The 25199-nt window shown below is 30.7% G+C and overlaps 2 protein-coding genes across 2 annotated transcripts; one reads left to right on the top strand and one right to left on the bottom strand.

Annotated features, from left to right (window-relative positions):
* Positions 1-594: 594 nt before the first annotated feature.
* LOC132754382 (solute carrier family 2, facilitated glucose transporter member 3-like) lies at positions 595-20574 on the top strand. Its single transcript, XM_060744997.1, has 3 exons — positions 595-781; positions 1300-1427; positions 18470-20574. Exons 1-3 carry the CDS (start codon positions 610-612, stop codon positions 18641-18643), a joined length of 474 nt encoding a protein of 157 aa, XP_060600980.1. The 5' UTR covers positions 595-609; the 3' UTR covers positions 18644-20574.
* On the bottom strand, positions 13287-15859 carry LOC132754381 (uncharacterized). The gene is made up of 2 exons (XM_060744996.1): positions 15305-15859; positions 13287-15140 (listed from the first exon to the last, which is right to left on the bottom strand). The coding sequence occupies exons 1-2, from the start codon at positions 15643-15645 to the stop codon at positions 13787-13789; spliced, it is 1695 nt and encodes a 564-aa protein (XP_060600979.1). The 5' UTR covers positions 15646-15859; the 3' UTR covers positions 13287-13786.
* Positions 20575-25199: the final 4625 nt, after the last annotated feature.

The following is a 25199-nucleotide window of genomic DNA, read 5'->3' as shown; positions in this document are numbered from 1 at the left end:
CATCTCTTTGATTTCATAAAGTAACACATATACTTTATCAGTAAACATATACTGAGTTGGTAAAAAATGATTGTGGAAAACTGCTAGAGCCTGGTAGGAAACAAGTATGGATTTTATGTTCCGAGTTCTCAAAGGGGTCGATTAGAAAAATTCATTTGTTTAAAGGTTTGATGTTTAACGTGTAACCAACGCTGAACAGCCTTTGACTCATATGAATTGGATTTTGCTGGAATTAGTTTGTGATATTTTCATAATTAGTAATATACAAAATTGAAAAAGAAACTGATCTTTGGCTTAAATTTCATACATACATACATACCATACCATACCATACCATACCATACCATATCATACCATACCATACCATACCATACCATACATAAATACAGACAGACAGACATACATACCATACATACATCCTTATACAAACATACATACATACAAACATACATACATACATACATACATACATACATACATACATACAATACCATACCATACCATACCATGTCATGCCATGCCCTGCCATATCATACCATACCATACATTATTTACATTTTAATTACCTTTTGGAAAAAACACAGTCCAAGAATTTTACAAATCACAAAAATGACCACGAAATTGTGTGAATTCACAGTAATGTATGTAGGTATATATTTTAAATATTTAGGACATTGTTATATTGTTTTATTCCAGCAATATGATGCAGGACATGTATGGGTTGGTGTGATTTGTGTCCTAGCTGTTGTATTGTACATCATCTTCTTTGCGTCTGGCCCAGGTAGGTCCTTGATAACATTTATAGAAACAATAATTAGAAAATTTTAGATCTCACATCATAAAAAAAGTATAATGAACATTTTAAAGCTGGAAAGTCACCATATGACTTATACTGCGTCGGTACAACGTGAAATCCAGTCAAAAAAATTAATGCTACCAACAGTCAAGAGACTGGCGAGACTGACCTGTATTTATACTGGTAGCAAAGACTAATTATTTTTGGTAAAGCAGGATTTTATGTAATGTGTTGTAAGCTGTATTGCGCAGGTCAAACTTAAAATCTATGTAAGCATTAAAATGTAAGGAAATTGTATTGTACTTTTTTTAAAGCAATGCTAAACATCAAAACTTTTTGGTTATAAAAATTAAACACAAATTGGAATGGGCAATCTAGGAAAGCTGGTTAAGTGGACTTACACTGTGGAGATATGACTTTAAAAAAAGTGTAAAATCGGCATAATAAACAAAGTTACAGTGAATGGATTATGAAATTTATATATATATATATTTTTACTTCAGGGGCTATACCATGGTTTTTCACAGCTGAGTTATTTGCTCAAGGACCTAGACCTGCTGCAGTCAGTATAGGGGTACTGTTTAACTGGTCAGCCAATTTCTGTGTTGGTCTGTTTTACCCTTTTCTACAGGTATGATAAAATCGATTGATTTGTCTGTCAAAAATTTATAATGTGTCCAAGTAAAAATAATGCCTTGAAGCAAAATTAATCGATATTTTTTATAAAGTACAGATGTCAGAGTTATGACCCTTGTCACTTAAGATGTGCATATGGTTAAGGAACATGGATTTGAAATTTCAAGTGAACTTATTAAGAATTTGTGTGGGTAAATGTTACTACACGATGTCAATAATCCAAAATCTGGACATTGGAGTGTTTATTAGGTATCTCCTTTTGTATTTTATGTTCACATGTACAGTTGAATTTCATGATACTATCATAAATCTTATGAAGAACTTTGCAGAATTAATTTGTTTGGACTTGAATGTTTAAAAGTTCAAATTTAAAATACTGTTGAATTTACTGTCTACAGTAGTCTCCTGCACAAAGTAATTGGTTCTCTTGTTATACAACTCCGATATGAAAACCCCTTATGAAAAGTTCAAATTCAAAACAAGATAAAATAAAAAACGCTAATTCAGATGTGCTTCATTGATGTCTAGATTATTGATAAACAATCACTTGGCCATTTCTCCCATAGCGTCACATTCATGCAAAAACTCAATTTGTACATTTTTGAAAATTTTCTTGGAAGCAAAAAAAAAAATAAGAAAAAGTTTTGTATTCTACCATTTAACTGAGATACATGTAGCATGTAAAATTTCTTCATTATCAGTCAAGAAATCAATGTGATAATTTTTTGCACTATATTATCTTGGTGCAAGAACTTTATTTGTGCATTTATCGTGTTATTGCATTTATAGAAATAATAAGGTCTATAAACTTCTAACAATGCATAATTGGTAGAAATTCATATAACATTACTTATTTTTTGTTTCTTTTTTGTTTAAGGAACTAAAAAAAGCATACTCTTTCTTTTACCATTTTTTTGTTTTCCCCGATATTCGGGATATTTACATTTTTTTAAGGGTCCAGAAACAAAAGGGAAAAACCCATTGAAGAGATTACCGCTCAGTTTCAAATAACTGTACCTTATAATCGTATAGCATTAACCGAGGATACAGATTAGGATATGTTGAATTTGTTCTGTAAAATGGAGATGAGGATACAGATTAGAATGCATTGAATTTTTACAGAGAAATGGTATACCATTAACCGAGTATACAGATTAGAAAACGTATTTTTTTCTAAAATAATGGTCTACAATATTAACCGAGGATACAGATTAGAATATGTTAAATTTTTATGATGGTATACCACTAACCGAGAATACAGATTAGAATACAGTGGATTTTACAAAATAATGATATACCAATAACCGAGGATACAGATTAGAATATGTTAATTTTTTATGGAATAGTGGTGTACCATTAACCTAATTAAGATACAGATTAGAATACATTGAATTTTTACACAATAATGCTATACTGTTAACAGAGGATATACATTAGAATATGCTGAATATTTACAGAATAATGGTATACCATTAACTGAAGATACAGATTTGAATATGTGAATCTGTACTGTAAAGTTCTATACGAGGATACAGATTAGAGTACGTTGAGTTTTTACAGAATAATGGTATACAATTAATAGAGGATACAGATAATAATACATTGAATTTTTATAGAGTAATTTATACCATTAACCGAGGATACAATTTGTCCTGGATTTTACTGTGAATTTACATCATATTAACATGTCATTTTATCTACGATTTTTGTTATGGGGTGGGGAATTGCAGGGGGGGGGGGCTGGTCTTTCTACATGTAATTGTATATATTTATATGTAAGAATTATGAAAGCATGATTTTGTTTTTGGAATTTCATGGTTTGACTATCCTTGAACAAATGTTCTTTTTTTTTAAATCATGCTTAATACCTTAAATGGACTTGTCCATCTTTCTGTCTCGACAAAACCATTCATCATTTTTAGAAGAAATTTCAAAATACAACATGATTAAGAAGTTACTATGAACTGACTGAACAGTGCAGTGAATGATCATATGGCATGGATTTGTGGGCATTTCTTGGTCTGCATTGCACTAGAATGGGTAGAATCATAATGAAATAATAACTTAAATATGTTTTTTGCAGTCATTTAACTTCCACAAACAAATTATAGGTAGTAGAGGTTTTGATGGTGATAATAATGCTTAAAAGTAACATGACTCAAGCTATTTAGGCCAGTTATTTATGGTGGCAAAAATAAAGGAGCTCCACTGAGGTCTAAAAGCCCAAGAATATAAATTTTGATAGGTTAACTTAGATTGGGGCAAATAATATTGTGTAATCATGAAAAAGATAATTAAGAAATGTAATCAGAATTTAATTGAACATTAAATTTTTATGTGATTCTTGTCCTGATTTGAGACAAAAGTGATAACACATTTGAGCTATGTCACGACAAAACCAACATAGTGCGTTTGCGACCAGCATGGATCCAGACCAGCCTGTGCATCCGCGCAGTCTAATCAGATCGATCCATGCTGTTCGCTGTCAGTTTCTCCACTTGTAATAGAGTTGGTAAGCGAACAGTATGGATCCTAATCAGACTGCGCGGATGCGCAGGCCGGTCTGGATCCATGCTGGTCGCAAACGCACTATGTTGGTTTTGTCAGCTCATTTAGTTTTTGTGATCATTTTGCACAATATTAATGATTATTCTGGGACTTTGCATATAAGTTATTGGTCCAGTCCTTAAAAAAATGGCAGGCAAATATGGAAAAATATTTCCAGTATTGTCAAAATTGAAAACCTCAGTGGTGTCCCTTTCATATTTCAGGCAGATAAATTTCTGTAATATAAATCTCAGTCATTTATATTTTCTATTTTTAAGGTGTTTTTTTATTAACCTTAACATTGTGTCATGACTTTAATATTAGTGTTAACTGGTATGTTTATGTCTTGGTTTGATAAAGCTCATGTTATTTTTTTGAGTTCAACTACATATTATGTGATGTGAAAGGTTGAATTATAGCCCAACCTCCGCAGAGCAATTGTCTCTTTACAACAACAGTTTTAATTATTCCCAACGTAAGACTTTTCAATAAATTTAATCTGTCAAACAAAACCTTTCAACAACAACCAAATCTCTGTTTGCAAAAGGGTGTTGCTCTGCCGAGGATGTACTATACATGTTTAATTTCATTGGTATTTAAGCTTAGTTTCTTTCTTTTTTTTAGTTTGACATACTGTAAACTCTGCTTATAAGGATATTCAGGGGACCGCCGATTTTAATCCTTATATTTGAACATCGTTATATCCCAGAGGCAATCAATTTGAAAACAAGTGCGGGTCCCAGGCAACAGCGTCATAAGTGGCATGTCGTTATAAACAATTTCATTATAAGTGGAGTTTACTGTATACACTTCATTATTGTCCAAAGAAAAGACAAATAAGGTTGATACTTGTGATTGTGAATAAATTGCTACTGTGGATAATTAATAAAAAAAACATACCCCACATACCCCTGATATATAAGCATCTATGGCAGCGTTTTAAATCTCTGTAACATATGAGAACTTTCCAATCAGCATTGAATTAACACAGAATTTGTTCTTGTTGAAATTGACTGGTGCATGATTTATACGAGGGATGATCAAAAATTAACTGGACTTTGTAAATGGTTCTTTACCTGTTAAATGAATTTACATAAAAATGCACGGAAAATAAATCGGAATGTATTCCCTGAATTATACAAAAAATACCAACAAGAAATAATAACAAAGAAAACAGTTATGCAGTTATTGGCATGCACATGTAAAGCAACACGGCGCACGGTATAACTTTAAAATTGACGTTAACGACGTCACAAGCGTATTGTCCTTATTAACGGAGCAGCTTTTACTCATTCACGGAGTAGGCCAATACGTGGTACAGTCATGTTGTTGATGCGGCGGATCCACTGCCTATATATATCACTGTATAAGTTGGTATCATATTGTATTGTAGTAGAATGGATGATGATAAAGAGCACCTGTAACTACGCAAACTTCCGTTCTTTCCTTCTGTAACTTTATTGTTTGAAAAATCGCACATACAATAAACTATATTATGTATTACAAATAATGTAAAGTAATGTTGCTGAATGATAATGTATCATACATACGAAAAAAATAAGAAGAGAATAATACAACTATGAACAAAATTGTCATTTTTTTAAAATAAATAAAACGCATAGTCGATCTTGAACAGTGACACAATTTCTCCATTAGACTACTGCGTAAAATGAGAAAATAATTGATACAATTGTAAACCAAAAATACAATATATGTAATTAATGCATTATAACTATTATCATTTTAAAATTCTTAGAGTTGACTGCACCGTCCCGTTGCTACTGTCGAACATTGTTGACAATGTCCGCAGTCAGTCGACCGTCATTTTTCAACGTCTTGGCGTTTGACGTCACCAACGTCTTGAAAGTTTCTTTTTTCTGTCTCTCCCTTACTTGTTTTCTATTTCTCTATTACCCTTTCGTAATCCTTTATGCTAATCAAAAATATACTGTGGCTTCCTTGAACTTTTCCCTTGATAGCCATAATCTTTTTCTACGTTTTAAACAGTTTCTCGTCTTACTTTTGACAGTTTTTTCTTATTGATCGATTTTCGAGACATTCCGACGACATAGTTTTAACGCGAGTATTTCTTTAACAAGTGACGTTTGAATTGTGATTGCAAATATAAATATGGTTGAAATGAAGTCATTTTTAACGTCAAAGATATGGTTCATGACGTTTTGGCGTATTTTGAAATCTAAATGTGCCATATTGTAAAATAGACGCAGCATAAAGCGCCTTAAAAGCGCCTTATGTCAAGGCGAATTTATGCACTGCGCCGGTGGGTGTGCGTTACCATGGTTTTTGAATTCGCTGTTACGGACAAGCATTTTGCGTTATCAGATTAAATATAGCATCAGTTTACAGGTATTGTTTTCCGATTAAGTGTGATATATAACAATAAGTGATACGTTGAAAATTCTTCAATTGACAGTCACAGTCCGGTTTATTTTTGATCATCCCTCGTACTGAAATATTACTACGGTAGAATATGTAAATAGTTTAAGCAAAATTTGTGCTGACCTTAGATTTCACTGTCTATACTGTATCATATTATTTTATGTTATTCTGATTGTTTGAACAGTTTGTTTTTGTTTTGTGTGCAATATTTTGCAGATATTATTTGAGTACATACATGTATGTGCTATTTTGACTAGATCACTGTGATACAGTTATATTATAAGATATACTTGCATATATTTATTAAAGTTTACTTACAAAATGTTGGAGTTTCATTTTCATTCTGATGTCACTCAAGAATTTATATCACTTCTCATACAGTATAAGGTTTACATACTGTTATTCTTGTAAAATAATTTCAGAATTCCAAGAATGTGTGCATTACTGTCCAAGGTTTATGAGTGCAAGTTTTCAGTTCTACTAAGTGCAAGAATAATACTGGGTCAGTCGTACTTGCCATTGCCTGGACATAATACTTGATGGTTTTTGTCACTTAATATCACATTTATAAATGAAGATAATCATTCCTTTGAAACTAGACGTTTTTGTTTTATGGTTTTCAGACACTTTGGAAAATCTGTAACTTGGGGTATCCATAGTCAAGTGGTTAAGGTCATTGACTTCAAACCACTCTCCGCTCACCACAGAAGATTCGAGCAGCGTCTTCAGATTCCACATGTGATACAACTATCCAGCTAGCTTTACAGAATGTTGATTGTTTTATTCAGGTGCCTGTTTGTGTCTGATATGATGTACAGAGGGTCACCCGAGGTCTTCTTCCACTAGTAAAGCTAGAAAGGCACCATATGACATGATATCTCAAACATCTTCTAATGCATTAACTAATTTCATTATCTCAATTTTTTTCTCATTATACCTGACTTTATATCATTTTAAATGTTCCTCCTATTGCACCAGTTGATATATTTACCTCAAAGATTATCTCCTAATGCACCAGTTACTGTGATTTCAAATATTTTCTTCTAAAGCACCAGTTAATATCATTATCTCCAACAATTATCTCCTAATGCACAAGTTGATATTATTATCTTTTAATATTATCTCCTAATGTGAAAGTTAAAATAATTATCTCAAATACTATCTCCTTTTACACCAGATAATATCATAATATTATCTTTTGATGCACCATTTAATATATCTCATGTCCTTATACATCAGTTAATATTATTACCTCCTAATGCACCATTTAATATTATTACCAACTAATGCATCAGTTAAAATTATAACCAACTAATTCATCAGTTAATATTTAGTACCTCCTAATGCATCAGTAAATATTATTACTTCCTAATGCACCAGTTAATATTATTACCTCCAAATGCATCAGTTAATATTAATTACCTCCTAATACTAGTACATTAGTTAAAATAATTACCTTCTCATGCATCAGATAATTTTTTTTACCTCCTTGCACCAGTTAATATCATGATTATTGCAATTTTAAAGGTCAAAATCTATATTACATGTACATTATTTCAGATGTCACTGTTAAAAAAAATGCTGCAAAAAATGAATAATTTATCAAAAATAATTAATCATGTACTGAAAACTATATTTTTATTTCAGGAATGTTTAATATTAAGCTTAATAAATTGTATAAATGCAATAAAAAAACAACCTGCCTACAGATTTAACTAAGCAAAAATGTTAACAAACATACACGGAATCAAAGACATCATCTACAGAAACATGTACATGAAAACAAATCTACTATTTCACTTACATAATTGTTCACTAACAAATATTTCAACGAAATATTATCAACACAAAATACATCAAAATAGCTATGAAAAAACAACACTTTTTGTTTCATTCGAACACATTTCTCTAACACGCATATTTCATTCATATAAAAAAACAAATATACCTGACTGTCATGAATATAAATATTCAACTTCAAAGAATTTATCATGTTTTTGATTTGATCGCTTTAAGAATTATTACTCTAATGAACATTGATGATCAAGAAACCATATAAAAAAACTTATTATCAGGTACCCAAAATAAGGAGTGTTTAAAGTGAAATAGAATCATATTTCAATGATGCTCCTACAGTGTAACCCTACAATTAGAGCGTCATTACACTATGTTTGTATAATGCAAATGATGTCACATCAAAATATATGCAAATCCATCCAATACCGTTTTTATTTCGCAAAAAATGGCACGGGTATGTGATAAAAATGAATATTTCATTTTATTGGTTCTATCACTAAAACTATATCATTTGACAAATACAAATGTACATTCATTTATATAGAAGCTTGCATGATATAATATATTCAACTCGTTCAATATATTCAATTATGGTACATTTTTATAAATAAAGAACACAAATGTATATTTATTTATCACAAAAAATAATATTACATTTACATATTTTTCAGGTAAGACAGACTGATTGACTTCACAATAGAACCCTTAACCTGCTGGAACCCAAACTGAAAAGTCTTTGGAACGTGTAAAAAGCCAGGTTAGCCTTCTTATGCTGTTTAGTCCGACCAAGCTCTATAATGTTGGTAGCTCTTTTTTTATAAATTTATATTGAAATCCCTTAAACCATGAATGGACTGTTCCAAATATAAAGCAGGGCAAATCCATTACACTAGTTCAGAAGGTTAAAGGTTAAGAATGAGTATCCAATACAAGAAAGCACTACAATATTGCACATTTCAAACAAATTGCCTCTTTTACAAAGCTTTACAAGTTATGATACAGACTTTACGTTGTGGCCCAATTCCCTGTAATATATTCCTAACAGTATTTTTTACTTGACTGTACACAAGGAAATAAATCCGACATAAATATTCATGACTGGTAACTGAAATGAACGACCCATATAGATATGTGAAATTTCAAGCCATATGAAAACTCTAATGCATTAAATAATGACTTGTCTAAACATATTCAGTTCTATTAAAGCTGCATGCCTCAAGATGAAAGAAAAATCATTCTTGGTAAAATTGTACAATGTACTAACCTTTAAGGAAATAAAACAATTCAAGACTCAAGTAATAATTTACATGTTATGTGCCATTAATAATTGGTTTTGCAGAACAAAAAATATTTATCACCGTCTCTCTACTGTGTTACTAAAGCAGTAAGGGCTATTTTTGCATATTTTGAGCCTCTTTTTGGTAATTTACATGAATTGTTTGTGCCGTTTGCAGTGTGTAAATTACTTTCTTGAAAATTTAATTAGCATGAGCCTTGAGGTGTGCTGTTTTAAGGTCAAGTCCTGACAAATTGTCAACTATTTAACACTTAGCAGCATTATCAGAACGACTTGAATAAGTGTGGTATATTTACAGCATAACTGAAATTCAGAGAACAAAAAAATGTATATAAATTTAATGGTATTATTAGCTCGACTATTCGAAGAATATGAGAGCTATTGTAGTCGCCCCGGCGTCGGCGTTAGCGTCCGCGTCGGCGTCTGCGTTGGTTAAAGTTTTTTGTAAAGTCAAATATCTCAATTATTACTTGAGATATTCAATTGAAACTTACAATACTTATTTATAGTAACAAGGTACATCAGATTGACAAGTTGGATAACTCTGCCTACAATATTGACAGAATTATGCCCCTTTTTAACTTAGAAATTTTGGTTAAAGTGTTTTGTTAAGTCAAATATCTCAATTATTGCTTGAGATATTCAATTGAAACGTACAATACTTATTTATAGTAATAAGGTACATCAGATTGACAAATTGGATAACTCTGCCTTCAATATTGACAGAATTATGCCCCTTTTTAACTTAGAAATTTTTGTTAAAGTTTTTTGTAATGTCAAATATCTCAATTATTGCTTTAGATATTCAATTGAAACTTACAATACTTATATATAGTAAAAAGGTTCATCAGATTGACTAGTTCGATAACTCTGCCAACAATATTGACAGAATTATGCCTCTTTGGAACTTAGAAATTTTGGTTAAAGTTTTTTTTTGTAAAGTCAAATATCTCAATTATTGCTTGAGATATTCAATTGAAATTTAAAATACTTTTTTATAGTAACAATGTACATCAGTTTGCAAAATTGCATAACTCTGCCTGCAATATTTGCAGAATTATTTGCCCCTTTGAAACTTAGAAATTTTGGTTAAAGGTTAAAGGTCTTCAAAGATATTTACTTGAAACTTAACCCATGCACTTAGAGTCATAATTGGAGGGTCATAATTGTATGTCACTGACCAAGTTCCATAACTGTATTGCATTAAGGCTGATTCATATCCCCTTTTCTACTTAGTCTCTTGATTAATGTTTACATGCAAGTTTTATATATCTCAATAACTATTAAAGATATTAATTTAAAACTTCACATATGCATTTAGGGTCATAATTGTAGGTCACTGACAAAGATCCATAATTCTATCTTGCATTTAGGCTGATTTTTCTCCCCTTTTTCAACTTAGAAATTCATGGTAAAGTTTTGCTTGTAAGCTGTTATCTCAATAACTACTGAAGGGTTTGTGCCTTTTTTGGGACAATTTTATGCATTCATAATTATTAAGCAGTGATTTACTTGATAAAACATCTTAATAACAAGCCTTTGTACCTTTTCTGTCAAATTTATGTATTCATAGGTAATTAGTATTATAATACACCCTTGTGACATTACCCTCCGAATAGTCAAGCCAATACTGTATAATAAGACTCTTTCTAAGGCCTATAACGTGAATTTATAAAAAAAAATGAGCCCTTTTGTGAACTTAAAAAATTTAACATTATCAAGGCTCTTTTACTATCAAGCACTTAGAATAGTCGAGCATGCTGTCCTACTGACAGCTCTTGTGATTTTTATGTTTACTAAGAAAAACTTAATAATTCTATTCTGGTTACTGTTAAGACTTTGGTTTACATTCCATAATTGGTGAGACTAAAATGAGTGTGGAGCACCCATCAAATACTGTATTCCTGTATATACTGATAATCCACTCGGACGATTAAATGCTAAAATATCGCAATTTCACTTGCCAAAACACATTTATGACGTCTAATTCATCGCCTCACCCTGTTTTATATACGAAAATAAAAAAAATGTAAGGATCAGCAAAAAAGCAATATTTTCTTCAATGTGATTTCTGCAAGTTTAGAGGTACTGCTCCAACACTGTAGTTAGTTAAATTCTTTTATAATACACATATTTGACCTTTTGAATGGATGCAGAAATAATTATTTCTGTAACAACATATATACGAGATCAGTATTTAAATAGATCATAGAGTAGTTGATGTAACCGGATGTAAACCATGTACAAAAACCGTTAGCGGTAGACTGTCGGACAACTCGTCAAGTTTGATGGGTCAGGTGAGCGATCTAGGACCCTCTTGGACCTCTTGTTTTTGTTAGGCGTCTGTCCATCGTCCGCCTGTTGTAATTGTTTGCTCTAAACGACATCTCCTCATAAACTGCGGAGCCAATTTCATCCAAACTTCACAGGAATGTTCTTTAGTGGTCAGCTTTAAAAATTGTTCAAAAATTTCAATTCCATGCAAACTCTGCAAAAGAAACAACTTAAAATATCTTCTTTTAAGAAACGCAAAGAGCTAGAGCTTAGATATTTGGCATAAAACATCTTCTAATGAGTGTCAACCAAGTTTGTTCAAATAAATGCCCTGGGGTCAAAATTTTAGATAATATGGTGTCGAGTCATTGATTTTCTTTATATGTATAAACATGTAGAAAACACTAAAAAATGCTTCTTTTAAAACTCCCAAAGAGCTAGAGCTTAGATATTAAGCATAAACATCTTCTAGTGAATTTTTTTTCAAAGTTTGTTCAAATAAAAGCCCGGGATCAAATAAGCCGGTCGTGGGGTTCATTGATTTTCCTTACATGTATATAGAAAAAACGTAAAATATAAATCTTCTTTTAAAAACCCAATGAACTAGAGCTTAGATATTTAGCATGAAACATCTTCTAATGTGTTGATCAAAAACCCAAATTAACAAACATTCCGACTCAGGTGAGCTATTTAGGGCCATCTTTGCCCTCTTGTTATGATACTTTATAGAAATGTTCACCATTATTAAATGTATTGCTTCATACATTATCCAGTTCAAAGGTCAAGACCACATACAGAGCTAAATACTATGCATATCTATAATGCCTACATTTTCATCAAAAGCTTTAGACGGGCGTATTTTGCAACAATATTTCCCTTGTTCTTCTTTGTATAATCTACTCCTTTACTTACAAAATTATTCAGCATAGTCAAGTGTCACAGTCTAGAGGTTCAAAAAAATCCCGAATCAAGTACGCCCAGGGTCATACATAAATGTGTGTTAATGTGCTGGCCCTAATCATATTTCAAGCTAAAGTTTTAATTGATATACTAGTATTGGTCATTCAATATATTATACGATTAATCAAGTATAACTTTTAGAATCACAAAATATTACAAATAACAAACCCAAAGTAATTTATTTGTTTCCCTCTATGTTCGATATGATTCTGATTCCATGTGTTCCGGATCACAGGTCGCGATATTGTCCTGTATCATCACATAGCACTCTAAGTTAAAATGGATGAAAGAATCCCGAAGAAATATCCCATTGGGGGTGGGGGCGCACTATGTTTTCAGAGCAAAAATGTTAAACTATTAACATTTTAAAGTGTCACTGCGATTTATTTCAACCAGGTTTTTTGACATATTTGTAGGACAGTAGTTTTTCTGTTATCTTTTGGGGCGTTCTGCTTTAAAGCCATCATTTATTCACTTTTATCTTACATATTTGTTTTTTGTATGAATCCGACTTAGTGCAATCTGGGGTTGAGGTAATGACTAAAGGTGATTTAAGAATATAATTTTATTTCATTCATGCACAGAGGTATAAAAAAGTCATTAAATGTAAATGAATATTACACTAGTGTAACTACAATGTAACATGATATCATTGTGTTATTTAAACATCAAAATAGGCTAAATATTAGCATTGCACTACATGTATATGTGCATCGATGAAAAGAAAGACTCTTTTTTACTGTAATACTATACCATTTTTATTTTTGGCATGTAATGAATAAAAAAAATAGTTTGTATATATTTCTAAATTTATAGAACTCGTTACACTAAACACCTCTATGCTTGCCAAATACTCACATGATATTATTTTTTTCATATTGTTCAAACAGTTAAGTAGTTTTTTTGTAATATAACAAACAACAATTAAACCAGATGCATTCAAAAATGGGACTTCTCAAAGAAATGATTACCTATAATAAATAAAACACGTCATACTCTTTGCGTACATTTTGAGAGAAAGACATATAAATATTTAAAAACATGTTTATTTTTCTTTTGTGAATCATTTGTTTTACTGATTAGATGTCAAACACTTCAATGTTGTCATCTGGATATCTACTAATACACATCTTCGTCATTTGTTGATTACAACAGACTGATGTAATATCCCATTTTTCACTATCAGCTTTTATAACCTCTCCTATCAGCTCACCATCACGTGTCAACTGTAAAACATTTTTGGAGTCAAATCCAGATACCAGCACACTACCTGTTTCAGTGAGATAACAACATGTAGCCTTTTTTAATTGCCTATCACTAAATGATGTAATAACCTGACCATTGTTGTCCAGCACTATCAGTCCATTATAGTAGTCAGCAACATAAATCCTAGTAGCATCCTTATTGACAGCTAAACTGCATATGTTACGTAACAATTTTTGTCCTGTTTGATCCTTACTGAACTGTTTAAGTTTTCTACCAGACAATGTATACATATATACTGATGTGACACCATCTGAGAAATATAAATTATTGTTCACATATGCAAGACCAAAACATTTAAAATCAGTGTTAATCTTGTTTGTTGTTTTCATATTTCTTTCTAGAGAAATGAAATGAACTTCCTGTTTTGATGGAATAGTTACTGCTACTTGTGTGTTATTGATCATACACACTTCCCATGGACCTCCAGGTAGATCACAGAAATCTGTGACTGTATAGTTGTAACGGTGTAACCTTTTAAGCTTCTTGTTGTTGTAATCAGTTAGAATTATTGTACCATCTTCCATACAGCAGGCACTGCGGATATTACAATCATCTTTATCCGACTTAACTTTTACATTATATGATTGATTTCCTTTCATCTGAAATAAACTGTCAGCAGTCTTTGCAGGTTTCTCTGATAGTGTGCCTATGGTCTTCTTTTGTTCTAACTGTGTAAGAATTGTTCTGTCAGGTTGAAACTCTATGTCTTCTATTGTACTTTTTTTTTTTTTGGCATGCTCCATATATTTGTTGGCAACATTTGCAGCATCTTCTCCCATCTTCACATTAACAAACACTTCAGAATGACTTGTGTTTGTAGATGTTAACTTATCATTAGCTGATCTAATCCTGGACTTATATGCTTGTAGCTGTTTTAAACTGTTTTCAATTTTGTCTTCAAGACAGTTGACTTTACTTTCTATCTCATCAATAGAACTTTCCTCCAGCTTGTCAAGTTGGTCATTGATTTCTTGTCTAAATTTTCTGATATCAGCCAGTATTTCTGCTTTCCTCTTTAACAGCTTTTGTTTATCCTGTTTAAATCTATCAGCTTGTTTTTCAAGGGTCTTGGTTATTTCCTTAAGTTTTGTTTGAATGTCTCTCGATTCAACTTGGTAAGTATTGTTTTGGATAAATTCTGGTATGTAGAATGTATCCTTACATAATCTGAAAAATAAGGCTAAACAGTTTAAGAGGCTATGAGATGACGTGGGAGTTGATATTATTTAGTGTTATATATTTAAGATAGTCTAAGAATATTACGTAAAGTACCTACTAAACATTCCATATACTTATTTAAAAAATATCTTTGTTTAAATACTATAGTTTACCTGTGATCAACTGCCATACATGTAGAACAGCCAACATTATCATGGTTCTTACAGTACATATCAATGTGTTTATGACTGTGTCTGTCACATCTCTCTGCTGGTGCCCTCGGTATAGCTTTACTGGTTCCTGACTTAACTTGAGATTTATCCAATACCTTGTGACCAGCTAATACAGGCACTTTACTGTGAACTTTGACACAACTAACACAGAAATAATCGTGACAATCTACACAGTATTTTTCACCTTCAGTGTTCCTGCCTTCATTTCTACACATTGAACATAATACATCAAATATTTCATCCGAGAGAATATCCGTATCAATTTGTTGACCTGTAGCCATTTTGTCTTTTTCCCCCGACTACCTTTGTTAGTTGATCTATTTACATTGTAAAATCGATAAAATTGTCTCTGTTTCTTTCACACTTATTTTAAATCTAAACATTGATGTACGCTATAACTAAGATAACTGAAAGCCTTAAAAATCTCCTACATTGTACTCCTAGAAAAATATCAATTTCTACATTATATTTTTTTTTTCATTGATATAAATCCTCTCCTGTTTCGAAATAATGTATAAATGATTTGTCCTACTTTGGGTTTAACTTAACAAAAGTTCCCTTATACCTCTTTGCACACAGTGTAACTTTATCTGGTGAAACATTATCTAAAGTTTATCCAAGTTCAATACTAAATTGTTTAACTTTATATAGGTATATAAAGAGTTTATATAGGGCTGGTTTAACATTATGCTATTGAAATCAATATACCATATAAGAAAATATTTTACTGAAAAAATATAACTTACTTTATTTCCACTCACAAAGCAAGAGGTGTACATATACAAGGTATATATAAAGCCCCCTTTGTTGTTTTTGATTTAGGACAATTTAAAAATGACCCCTGTGCAAATATCCAAATTATTATTTTTTTTTTTTTGGTCCATGGTTGTCCAAAATTGAAAAGTCCTATTAAACCCTCATTTATCCAATAGGAAGACCTTATACAGGATAAGAGAGTACAAAAAATCACCTCTTTAAATTCAGATTTATATATATTGATTTCAAAAAATCCAGTAGAAGTGAGCCTCAATTATTGCTCATAAGCTTTCAAACTGGAATTCTCTAATTTTGTTTTCAAAATTTAATGCCAAAGTCCTATATTGGAAAACTTTGAAGGGCCCACCAAATTTTCAAATTCAAAAAACCAAAATTTACCATAAAAAAAACGGGACGACGGGGACATACATACCATACATAATCCATATACAAAAACAAATACATAAAATACATAAAATAAAAAAATTCAATCATACCAAAAATTTACCCCATGTCATGCCTGCCTGCCATATCATCCCCCATACCATACTTAAATTTAACTTTTTTAATTTAAATTTTGGAAAAAAAACACAGTCCAAGAATTTTACAAATCACAAAAATGACCACGAAATTGTGTGAATTCACAGTAATGTATGTAGGTATATATTTTAAATATTTAGGACATTGTTATATTGTTTTATTCCAGCAATATGATGCTGGACATGTATGGGTTGGTGTGATTTGTGTCCTAGCCGTAGTATTGTACATCATCTTCTTTGCGTCTGGCCCAGGTAGGTCACTTAATAACATTTATAGAAACAATAATTAGAAAATTTTAGATCTCACATCATAAAAAAAGTATAATGAACATTAAAGCTGGAAAGTCACCATATGACTTCTACTGCGTCGGTACAACGTGAAATCCAGTCAAAAAAATTAATGCTACCAACAGTCAAGAGACTGGTGAGACTGACCTGCATTTATATTGGTGGCAAAGACTCATCATTTTTGGTAACGCAGGATTTTATGTAATGTGTTGTAAGCTGTATTGCGCAGGTCAAACTTAAAATCTATGAAAGCATTAAAATGTAAGGAAATTGTATTGTAATTTTTTTATAGCAATGCTAAAATGTCAAATTTTTTTTTGTTATAAAAATTAAACACAAATTGGACTGAGCAATCTAGTAGGAAAGCAGGTTAAGTGGACTTACACTGGAGATATTTCAAAAAAAAAGTGTTAAAGTAGGCATTAAACCTGACAAAGTAAGTGAATGGATTATTAAATTTTGATATATATATATATACTTCAGGGGCTATACCATGGTTTTTCACAGCTGAGTTATTTGCTCAAGGACCTAGACCTGCTGCAGTCAGTATAGGGGTACTGTTTAACTGGTCAGCTAATTTCTGTGTTGGTCTGTTTTACCCATTTTTACAGATAAGATAAAATCAATTTATTTTTCTGTAACATAGACCAAGTAAAATTGAAGGCTTGGAGAAAAATTAATCCATGTTTTTATAAAGTACAGATGCCGAAGTTATGACTCTTGCCACTTAATTAAGATGTGCATATGGTTAAGGAACATGGATTTGAAATTTCAAGTGACTTCATTAAGGATTTATGTTGGAAAATGTTACAACACAATGACAATAATCCAAAATCTGGACATTGGAGTGTTTAAGGTATCTCCTTTTGCATTTTATGTTCACATGTACAGTTGAATTTTATGATACTATCATTAATTTTATAAAGAACTTGGCAGAATTAATTTATTTGAACTTGAATGTTTTAAAGTTCAAACTTAAACTATTATTGAATTTACTGTCTGTGTCCCTGCACAGACTAGTTGGTTCTCTTGTTATACAACTCCGATATGAAAACCCCTTATTAAAAGTTCAAATTCAAAACAAGAGAAAAATAAAAAAAATGCTAATTCAGATGTGTTTCATTGATGTATAGATTATTGATAAACAATCACTTGGTGATTCTTCCCATAGTGTCACCTTAGTGAAAAAAAACTCAATATATACATTTGTATGAAAATTTTCTGGAAAGCAAAAAAAAAATAAAAAAAATAAGGAAAGGTTTTGTATTCTACCATTTAACTGAAATAGCATGTAAGATTTCTTCATTTTCAGTCAAGAAATCATTGTGATACATTTTTGCACTATATTTCCTTCTTGCAAGAACTTTATGGGTGCATTTATCATGATATTGCATTCAAAGTGACAATAATATCATTAAACTTCTAACAATGCACTATAATAGCATATTTACATTACTATTTAAGTATATTGCAGAAACTCATATAATATTACTTTTTTCCTTATTTTGTCTTTATTTTTCAGGAATCTATAAAAGCATACTCATTCATACCATTTGTTGTATTTCTGGCGATTTTCTGGATATTTACACTGTTTGAGGTACCGGAAACTAAAGGAAGAACCATTGAAGAGATTACCGCTCAGTTTCAAATAACTGTACCATATAATCGTATACCATTAACCGAGGATACAGATTAGGATATGTTGAATCTTTACTGTAAAATTGTATACCAGGATACAGATTAGAATGCATTGAATTTTTACAGAGAAATGGTATACCTTTTACTAAGGTTACAGATTAGAATATATTAAATCACAAGATGATATTTGAGCCGCGTAACAACAGAACCAACATAGTGGGTTTGCGACCAGCATGGATCCAGACCAGCCTGCGCATCTGTGCAGTCTGATCAGGATCCATGCTGTTTGCGATCAGTTTCTCTACTTGTTATACGGTTTGTAAGAGAACAGCATGAATCCTGATCAGACTGCGCGGATGCGCAGGCTGGTCTTGATCCATGCTGGTCGCGAACCCATTATGTTGGTTTTGTCATGACGTGGCTCAATTTATGTTTTAAGATAAGAGAAAGGACATTTGCTATGCGGCTGTATTTGTCTTGGGTTTGACTATGAATTTACATCATATTGTCATAAAATGTGGCATATTCCATGAAATATTCTTTAAATCATGCTGAATACCTTAAATCGACTTGTCCATCTTTCTGTCTGCCAGGTCAAAACCATTCATCATTTTTGGGGAAAATTTCAAAATGCATATACAACATAATAAAATAGTCCCTATGCACTGACTGAACAGTGCAGTAAATGATCAGATGGCATGGATTTCTGGGCATTTCTTGGTCTGCACTGCACTAGCATGGGTAGAATCATAATGAAATGATAACTTAAAATATGTTTTTGCAGTCATTTAACTTCCACAAACAAATTTTAGGGAGTATAGGTTTTGAGGGTGATAGTAATGATTAAGTAACATGACTCAAGCTATTTAGGCCAGTAATTTATGGTGGAAAAAATAAAATGAGTTCCACTGAGGTCCAAAAGCCTAAGAACATAATTTTTGAAAAGTTTACTTAGATCAATTGGGGCAAATAATATGGTGAAATCATGAAAAAGATAATTAAGAAATGTAATCGGAATTTAATTGAACATTAAATTTTTATGTGATTCTTGTCCTGATTTGACACAAAAGTAATAACACATTTAGTTTTTGTGGTCATTTTGCACAATATATATATATATAATGATTCTGGGCATTTCCATATAAGTTATTGGTCCAGTCCTTAAAAAAATGGTAGGCAAATAGGAAAAATATTTCCAGTCCTGTATTGTCAAAAACCTCAGCGGTGTCCCTTTCATATTTCAGGCAGATAAATTTCTGTAATATAAATCTCAGTCATTTATATTTTCTATTTGTAAGTTTTTTTTAAGATTAATATTTTAATCTTAATATTGTGTCATGACTTTTATATTAGTGTTTAACTTATATGTTTATTATGTTTATGTCATGGTTTGATAAAGATCATGCAATATTTTTGAGTTTGAACTACAAAATGTATGATGTGACAGGTTGAATTATAGTCCAACCTCCGCAGAGCAGCTCCCTTTTCTGAGCAATAACCTCTTTATAACAACAGTGTTAATTCCTCCAAAAGTAAGACTTTTCAATAAAATTCAATAGCCTTTCTATATCAAAACCTTTCAACAACAACCAAAACCTGTGTCTCTCAAAGGGTGTCACTCTGCCGAAGTTGTACTATACATGTTTAATTTCATTGGAATTTTATGCTCTTAAATTGTTTTTAAGATCTGAACTTACAGTAAACTTTGTTTATAACGCTATTCAGGGGACCAGTCTGTCAATTTCTATCTGCCTCTTACGGCAAATCGCCATTATCAAAAACACAAACAAGTATTAAATAGCGTGTATGTTGTGAATAAGCAAAAATATCAACACCTGAATCCCAAGCTAGGGGCCTCCGATCTTATATTATTATATTTGAACATCGTTATATCCCAGAGGCAACCAATTTGAAAACGAGTTGGGACTCCTGCAACAGCATTATTATAAATGGTATATCGTTGCATGCAATATTGTTATAAGTGAAGTTTACTGTTTTATACATTTTTTCCCAAAAAAAAGACAAATGGGGTTTTTGAAAACTTCTAAATTGTGGAAAAAAAAGTTTCCCTGGGGAAATTTAAAATTTCATAATACATTTAGAAAATACTATTAGGGGTTGCTTTCTAAAATCTAAATACAAAGAACAAAGCCAAAAAAAGTTTTTAAAAAGGGGGGACATTTAAAATTTTTTTTCATGTAAAAAATTTGGGTTCCCCGCTACATAAATATAGGTCATAGAGATCTACTCCCATGCAGAATTGTGCCTGAAATGATGTAGGGTCTTTGAAGTCTTTGATTGTAATAATGTAAGTTTGACTTGAAAAAAAACTACATACAGTAATTATAATTTAAACGCAATTATTTTTCTTGCATTTTCTGTAAAATATGTAAAAAGTTAACAGATAATTCTATCTTTTTAAACTAGAAGTGAAAATCAACCAATTTTTAACCCCCAGATTTTTTCCTGACCCCAGGGAAAAATACGGGGTGCAAAATTTTAAATACTGAAATTCATCTGTAAAATATGTAAAAAATTTTCTAAAAGCACTTTTTGTCGGGCCCTTTTGGGGTTTTCCCACTCCCTCTTTTTTTTTCATATTTTTTTTTATTTTATTTCGGGATTTTTTTGAACAGTTTTTTTTTTTGGTTTTGTGTGCAATTTTTTTGGGGAAAGATATTAAATATTAAAGTACTACATTATGTGCTATGCTGACTACATCACTGTGATACAGTTATATTATAAGATATACTTGCATATATTTATTAAAGTTTACTTACAAAATGGCGGAGTTTCATTTTCATTCAAATGTTTGTTAAGAATTTATATCGCCTTCTTATGAAGTGTTTGCATACATGTACTTTTATTCTTGCAAAAATATCTTCAGAAACCCAAGCGTGTGTGGATTACTGGCCAAGGTTTATTAGTGCCAAGTTTCAGCTTTTAATTTTCAGTTCAACTAACTTGAAGAATAATAAATTAATAATGGGTCAGTTGTACTTGCCATTGCCTAGACATAATACTTGATGGTTTTGCCACTTATAAATGAAGATAATCATTCCTTTGAAACTAGACATTTTTGTATTATGGTTTTCAGACACTTTGCAAAACCTGCAACTTACTAAGGGTGCCTGTGGTCGGGTGGTTAAGGTCATTTACTTCAAACCACTTTCCTCTCACCACAGAAGGTTCGAGCAGCGTCTTCAGCAGCCCAGTCCTTTCTACGGTCATTCGCACTGTACCTCTGCTCTGGTATGTACAGAAGTTTCATATCCTTGTGAAAGTGAAGGCAACTAGTACTGGTAAACTGCTTGACAAGCTTGCCCAGGAACAATGTGCTGGCTGAACTGTTGCTCTGGAAAATGTAATGTGGGCTTACCACCTGTGATCTTGAGTGAAAACTACCAAACAAAACCAACACCCGCATTTTAAAGATTGCTATATCACTGTCAATAACCAGTATAGAAATGGTTTTTGATAAGTGGGGGTGGGCGGGTGTATAATGTCAACATATAAACAAAATATGTTTTAAGCGATGAGGCTTTTTTTTAAGTAAAGGTAATTTTTAATAATATAAATGACATATAATAATTACATAACTATGTACAAGATATCAATAATACATGCATATAATGTATCAGAAAAAAAAATAATATGTCCCTATCTTGGAGAAAAGCCCACAGAATTGCACTAAGGTTAACAGTAAAAAGATAACACTTACATATTCACATTATTTATATAATAATGATTTTTACATTCATATTTTTATCTCAAAAATTATGTAATGAGATCAGTTAAATAATCAATCTCGTAATGCACTACTCCATATTATCTCAAACATCTTCTAATTCATTAGCTAATTTCATTATCTCAAATTTTTTCCCTCATTATACATGACTTTATATCATTTTAAAAATGTTCCTCCTATTTTGCACCCAGTTACTATATTTAAGATTATCTCCTAAATAATTCAGTTACTGTGATCTCAATTATTATTTTCTTAAGCACAAGTTAATTCATTATCTCATATTCTGAATTCCTAGTGATGTTACCTTTTAATAATATCTCCTTATGCAAAAGATTAAATCATTATCTCAAATATTATCTCCTAAAATGACCAGTCAATATCATAATATTATCTTCTAATGCACCAGTAAATATTATATCTCCTGTCCTTATGCATCAATTAATATTTTCAAGGGCAAAATTTATATAACATGTACATAATTTTAGTTGAAATTGGTAAAAAATGTTATGCAAAAAATGAATAATTTAACAAAATAAGAATTTATCAAGTACTGAAAAATGTATTTTAATTTCAGGAATGTTAAATAGTAAGCTTAAAAAATTATATAAATGCAATAAAAAAAAAACAACCTGCCTACGGATTCAACTAAGCGAAAATGTTAACAAACTTAAATGGAATCAAAGACATCATCGACAGAAACATGTACATGAAAACAAATTGACTATTTCACTTACATAATAGTTCACTAACAAATATTTTAACAAAATATTATCTACAAAAAATGCACCAAAAAAGCTATGAAAAAAACAACACTTTTTGTTTCATTCAAACACATATATGTTTGATACGCATATTTCACTTGAAACAAATATTCATATAAAAACAAATATATATATCTGACTTTCATGAATACAAGTATTCAACTTCAAAGAGTGTATCATGTTTTTGATTTGATCGCTTTCAGAATTATTACTCTTATGAACATTGATATTTAAGAAACCATATAAAAAAAAACTTATTTCACTTTTTATCACATTCCCAAAATAAGGAGTGTTTAAAGTGAACACAGAATCATATTTCAATGATGCGCCTACGTATACAGTGTAACCCTAAAATTAAGAGTGTCATTACACTATATATATGTTGGTATAACGCAAGTGATGTCACGTCGCCATTCAATACCGTTTTTATGGAGTCGCAACATTGACATGGGTATGTGATAAAAATGAATATTTCATTTTATTGGTTCTATCACTAAAACTATAGTTCAAATTTGACAAATACATTTCATTTACCATAAGAAGAGCTTGCATAATATTTAATTTTATCAAACTTGTTCAATACTTTCCCAATTTTTTGGTACTTTTTTTAATAAAGAAAGAAAACAAAATTTATAATACATTTTAATTTTTTATCAGAAAAATAATAATTTACATAATAACCCAAATAATTTCAGGGTATGAACAAACTGATTGACTTCACAAATAGAACCCTTAACCCTGCCTGGGAACCCCAAAACTGATAAGTCTTTGGAACGTGGTAAAAAAGCCAGGGGCCAAGCTTATACATGCAGTACAGTCCCCGACCCAGGGCTCCTATACTGCTTGTAAGTCCCAATTTTTTGTATTTTTTTAATATTGAAGTCCCTAAAACCATGAATGGACTGTTCAAAAATTAATAAAAGCAGGACAAAACCCATTACACAAGTTCGGGAGGTTAAAGGTGAAGAATGAAGTATCCAATTACAAAAAGCACTAACAATATTGCAAACACTTTCTAACAAATTGCCCTTTACAGCTTTACAAATGAACACAGACTTTACAAAGTTATGACACAAGAACTTTAACAATTAATGGACCAATAAAACTTTAAATAATATTCATAAACAAGTGATTTTTTTACTTGAATAAACCCCGATTGTAAACGTGGGCAGTGCACAAGAACTGGTAAATTTTTTACCTAAATTTTTTTTGGGGGGTTTTTTTTTTTTTTCCAAAAATTTTTTTTTTTTTTCCCAAAAAAAAAAAATTTTAATTTTTTTTTTAATAAAAAAAAAAAAAAAAAACCAAAAAATTTTTTTTTTTAAAAATTTTTTGGGAATTTTTTTTTTTTAAAAATTTTTGTTCCCCCCCGGGGAAAAAAAGGGAAAAAAACCCAAAGAAAAGGGGACCCCCCCCCTTTTATTTTTTTTTAAAATTTTTTTTTTTTAAATTTTTTTTTTTTTTAAAAAAATTTTAATAAAAAAAAAAAAAAAAAGGGGGAAGGAAAAAAACCTTTTAAAAAAAAAATTTTAAAAATTTTTTCCCCCGGTTTTTTTTAAAAATTTTTTTTTTTAAAATTTTTTTTTTTTGGCCAAAAATTTTTTAAAAAAAAAAATTTTTTTTTTTTAAAAAAAAAATTTTTAAAAAAAGGGGTTTTTAAAAAGGGGGAAAATTTTTTTTTTTTTTCCCCCCCCCAAAAAAAAACCTTTTTTTGCCCCTTTTTTTTTTTTTTTTTTAAAAAAAAAATTTTTTTTTTTTAAAAAAAAAAGTTGGTTTTTTTTTTTTTTTTTTTTTTTTAAAAATTTTTCCGGCCTTTTTTAAAATTTTTAAAACCCCTTTGGTTAATTTTTTTTTTTTTTTAAAAAAAAATTTAAAATTTTTGGGGGCTTTTTTTTTTTTAAATTTTTTTTTTTTTTTTTTTTTTTTGGGGGGCCCCTTTTTTTTTTTTTTTTTTTGGTCCCCCAAAAAAAATTTTTTAAAAAAAAAAAAAATTTTTTCTTTTTTAAAAATTTTGGGGGCCCTTTAATAAACCTTTGGGGGGTTTTTTTAAAAAAAAAAATTTAAAATTTTTCCCCCCCCTTTTTTTGGGGTTTTTAAAAATTTTT

The sequence above is a fragment of the Ruditapes philippinarum genome, unplaced genomic scaffold (genome assembly GCF_026571515.1).
Source record: "Ruditapes philippinarum isolate M1 unplaced genomic scaffold, ASM2657151v2 ctg4810_1_1_1_1, whole genome shotgun sequence".
In the NCBI taxonomy this organism is placed as follows: Eukaryota; Metazoa; Mollusca; class Bivalvia; order Venerida; family Veneridae; genus Ruditapes; species Ruditapes philippinarum.
This window is presented reverse-complemented; position numbering and strand designations above follow the sequence as displayed.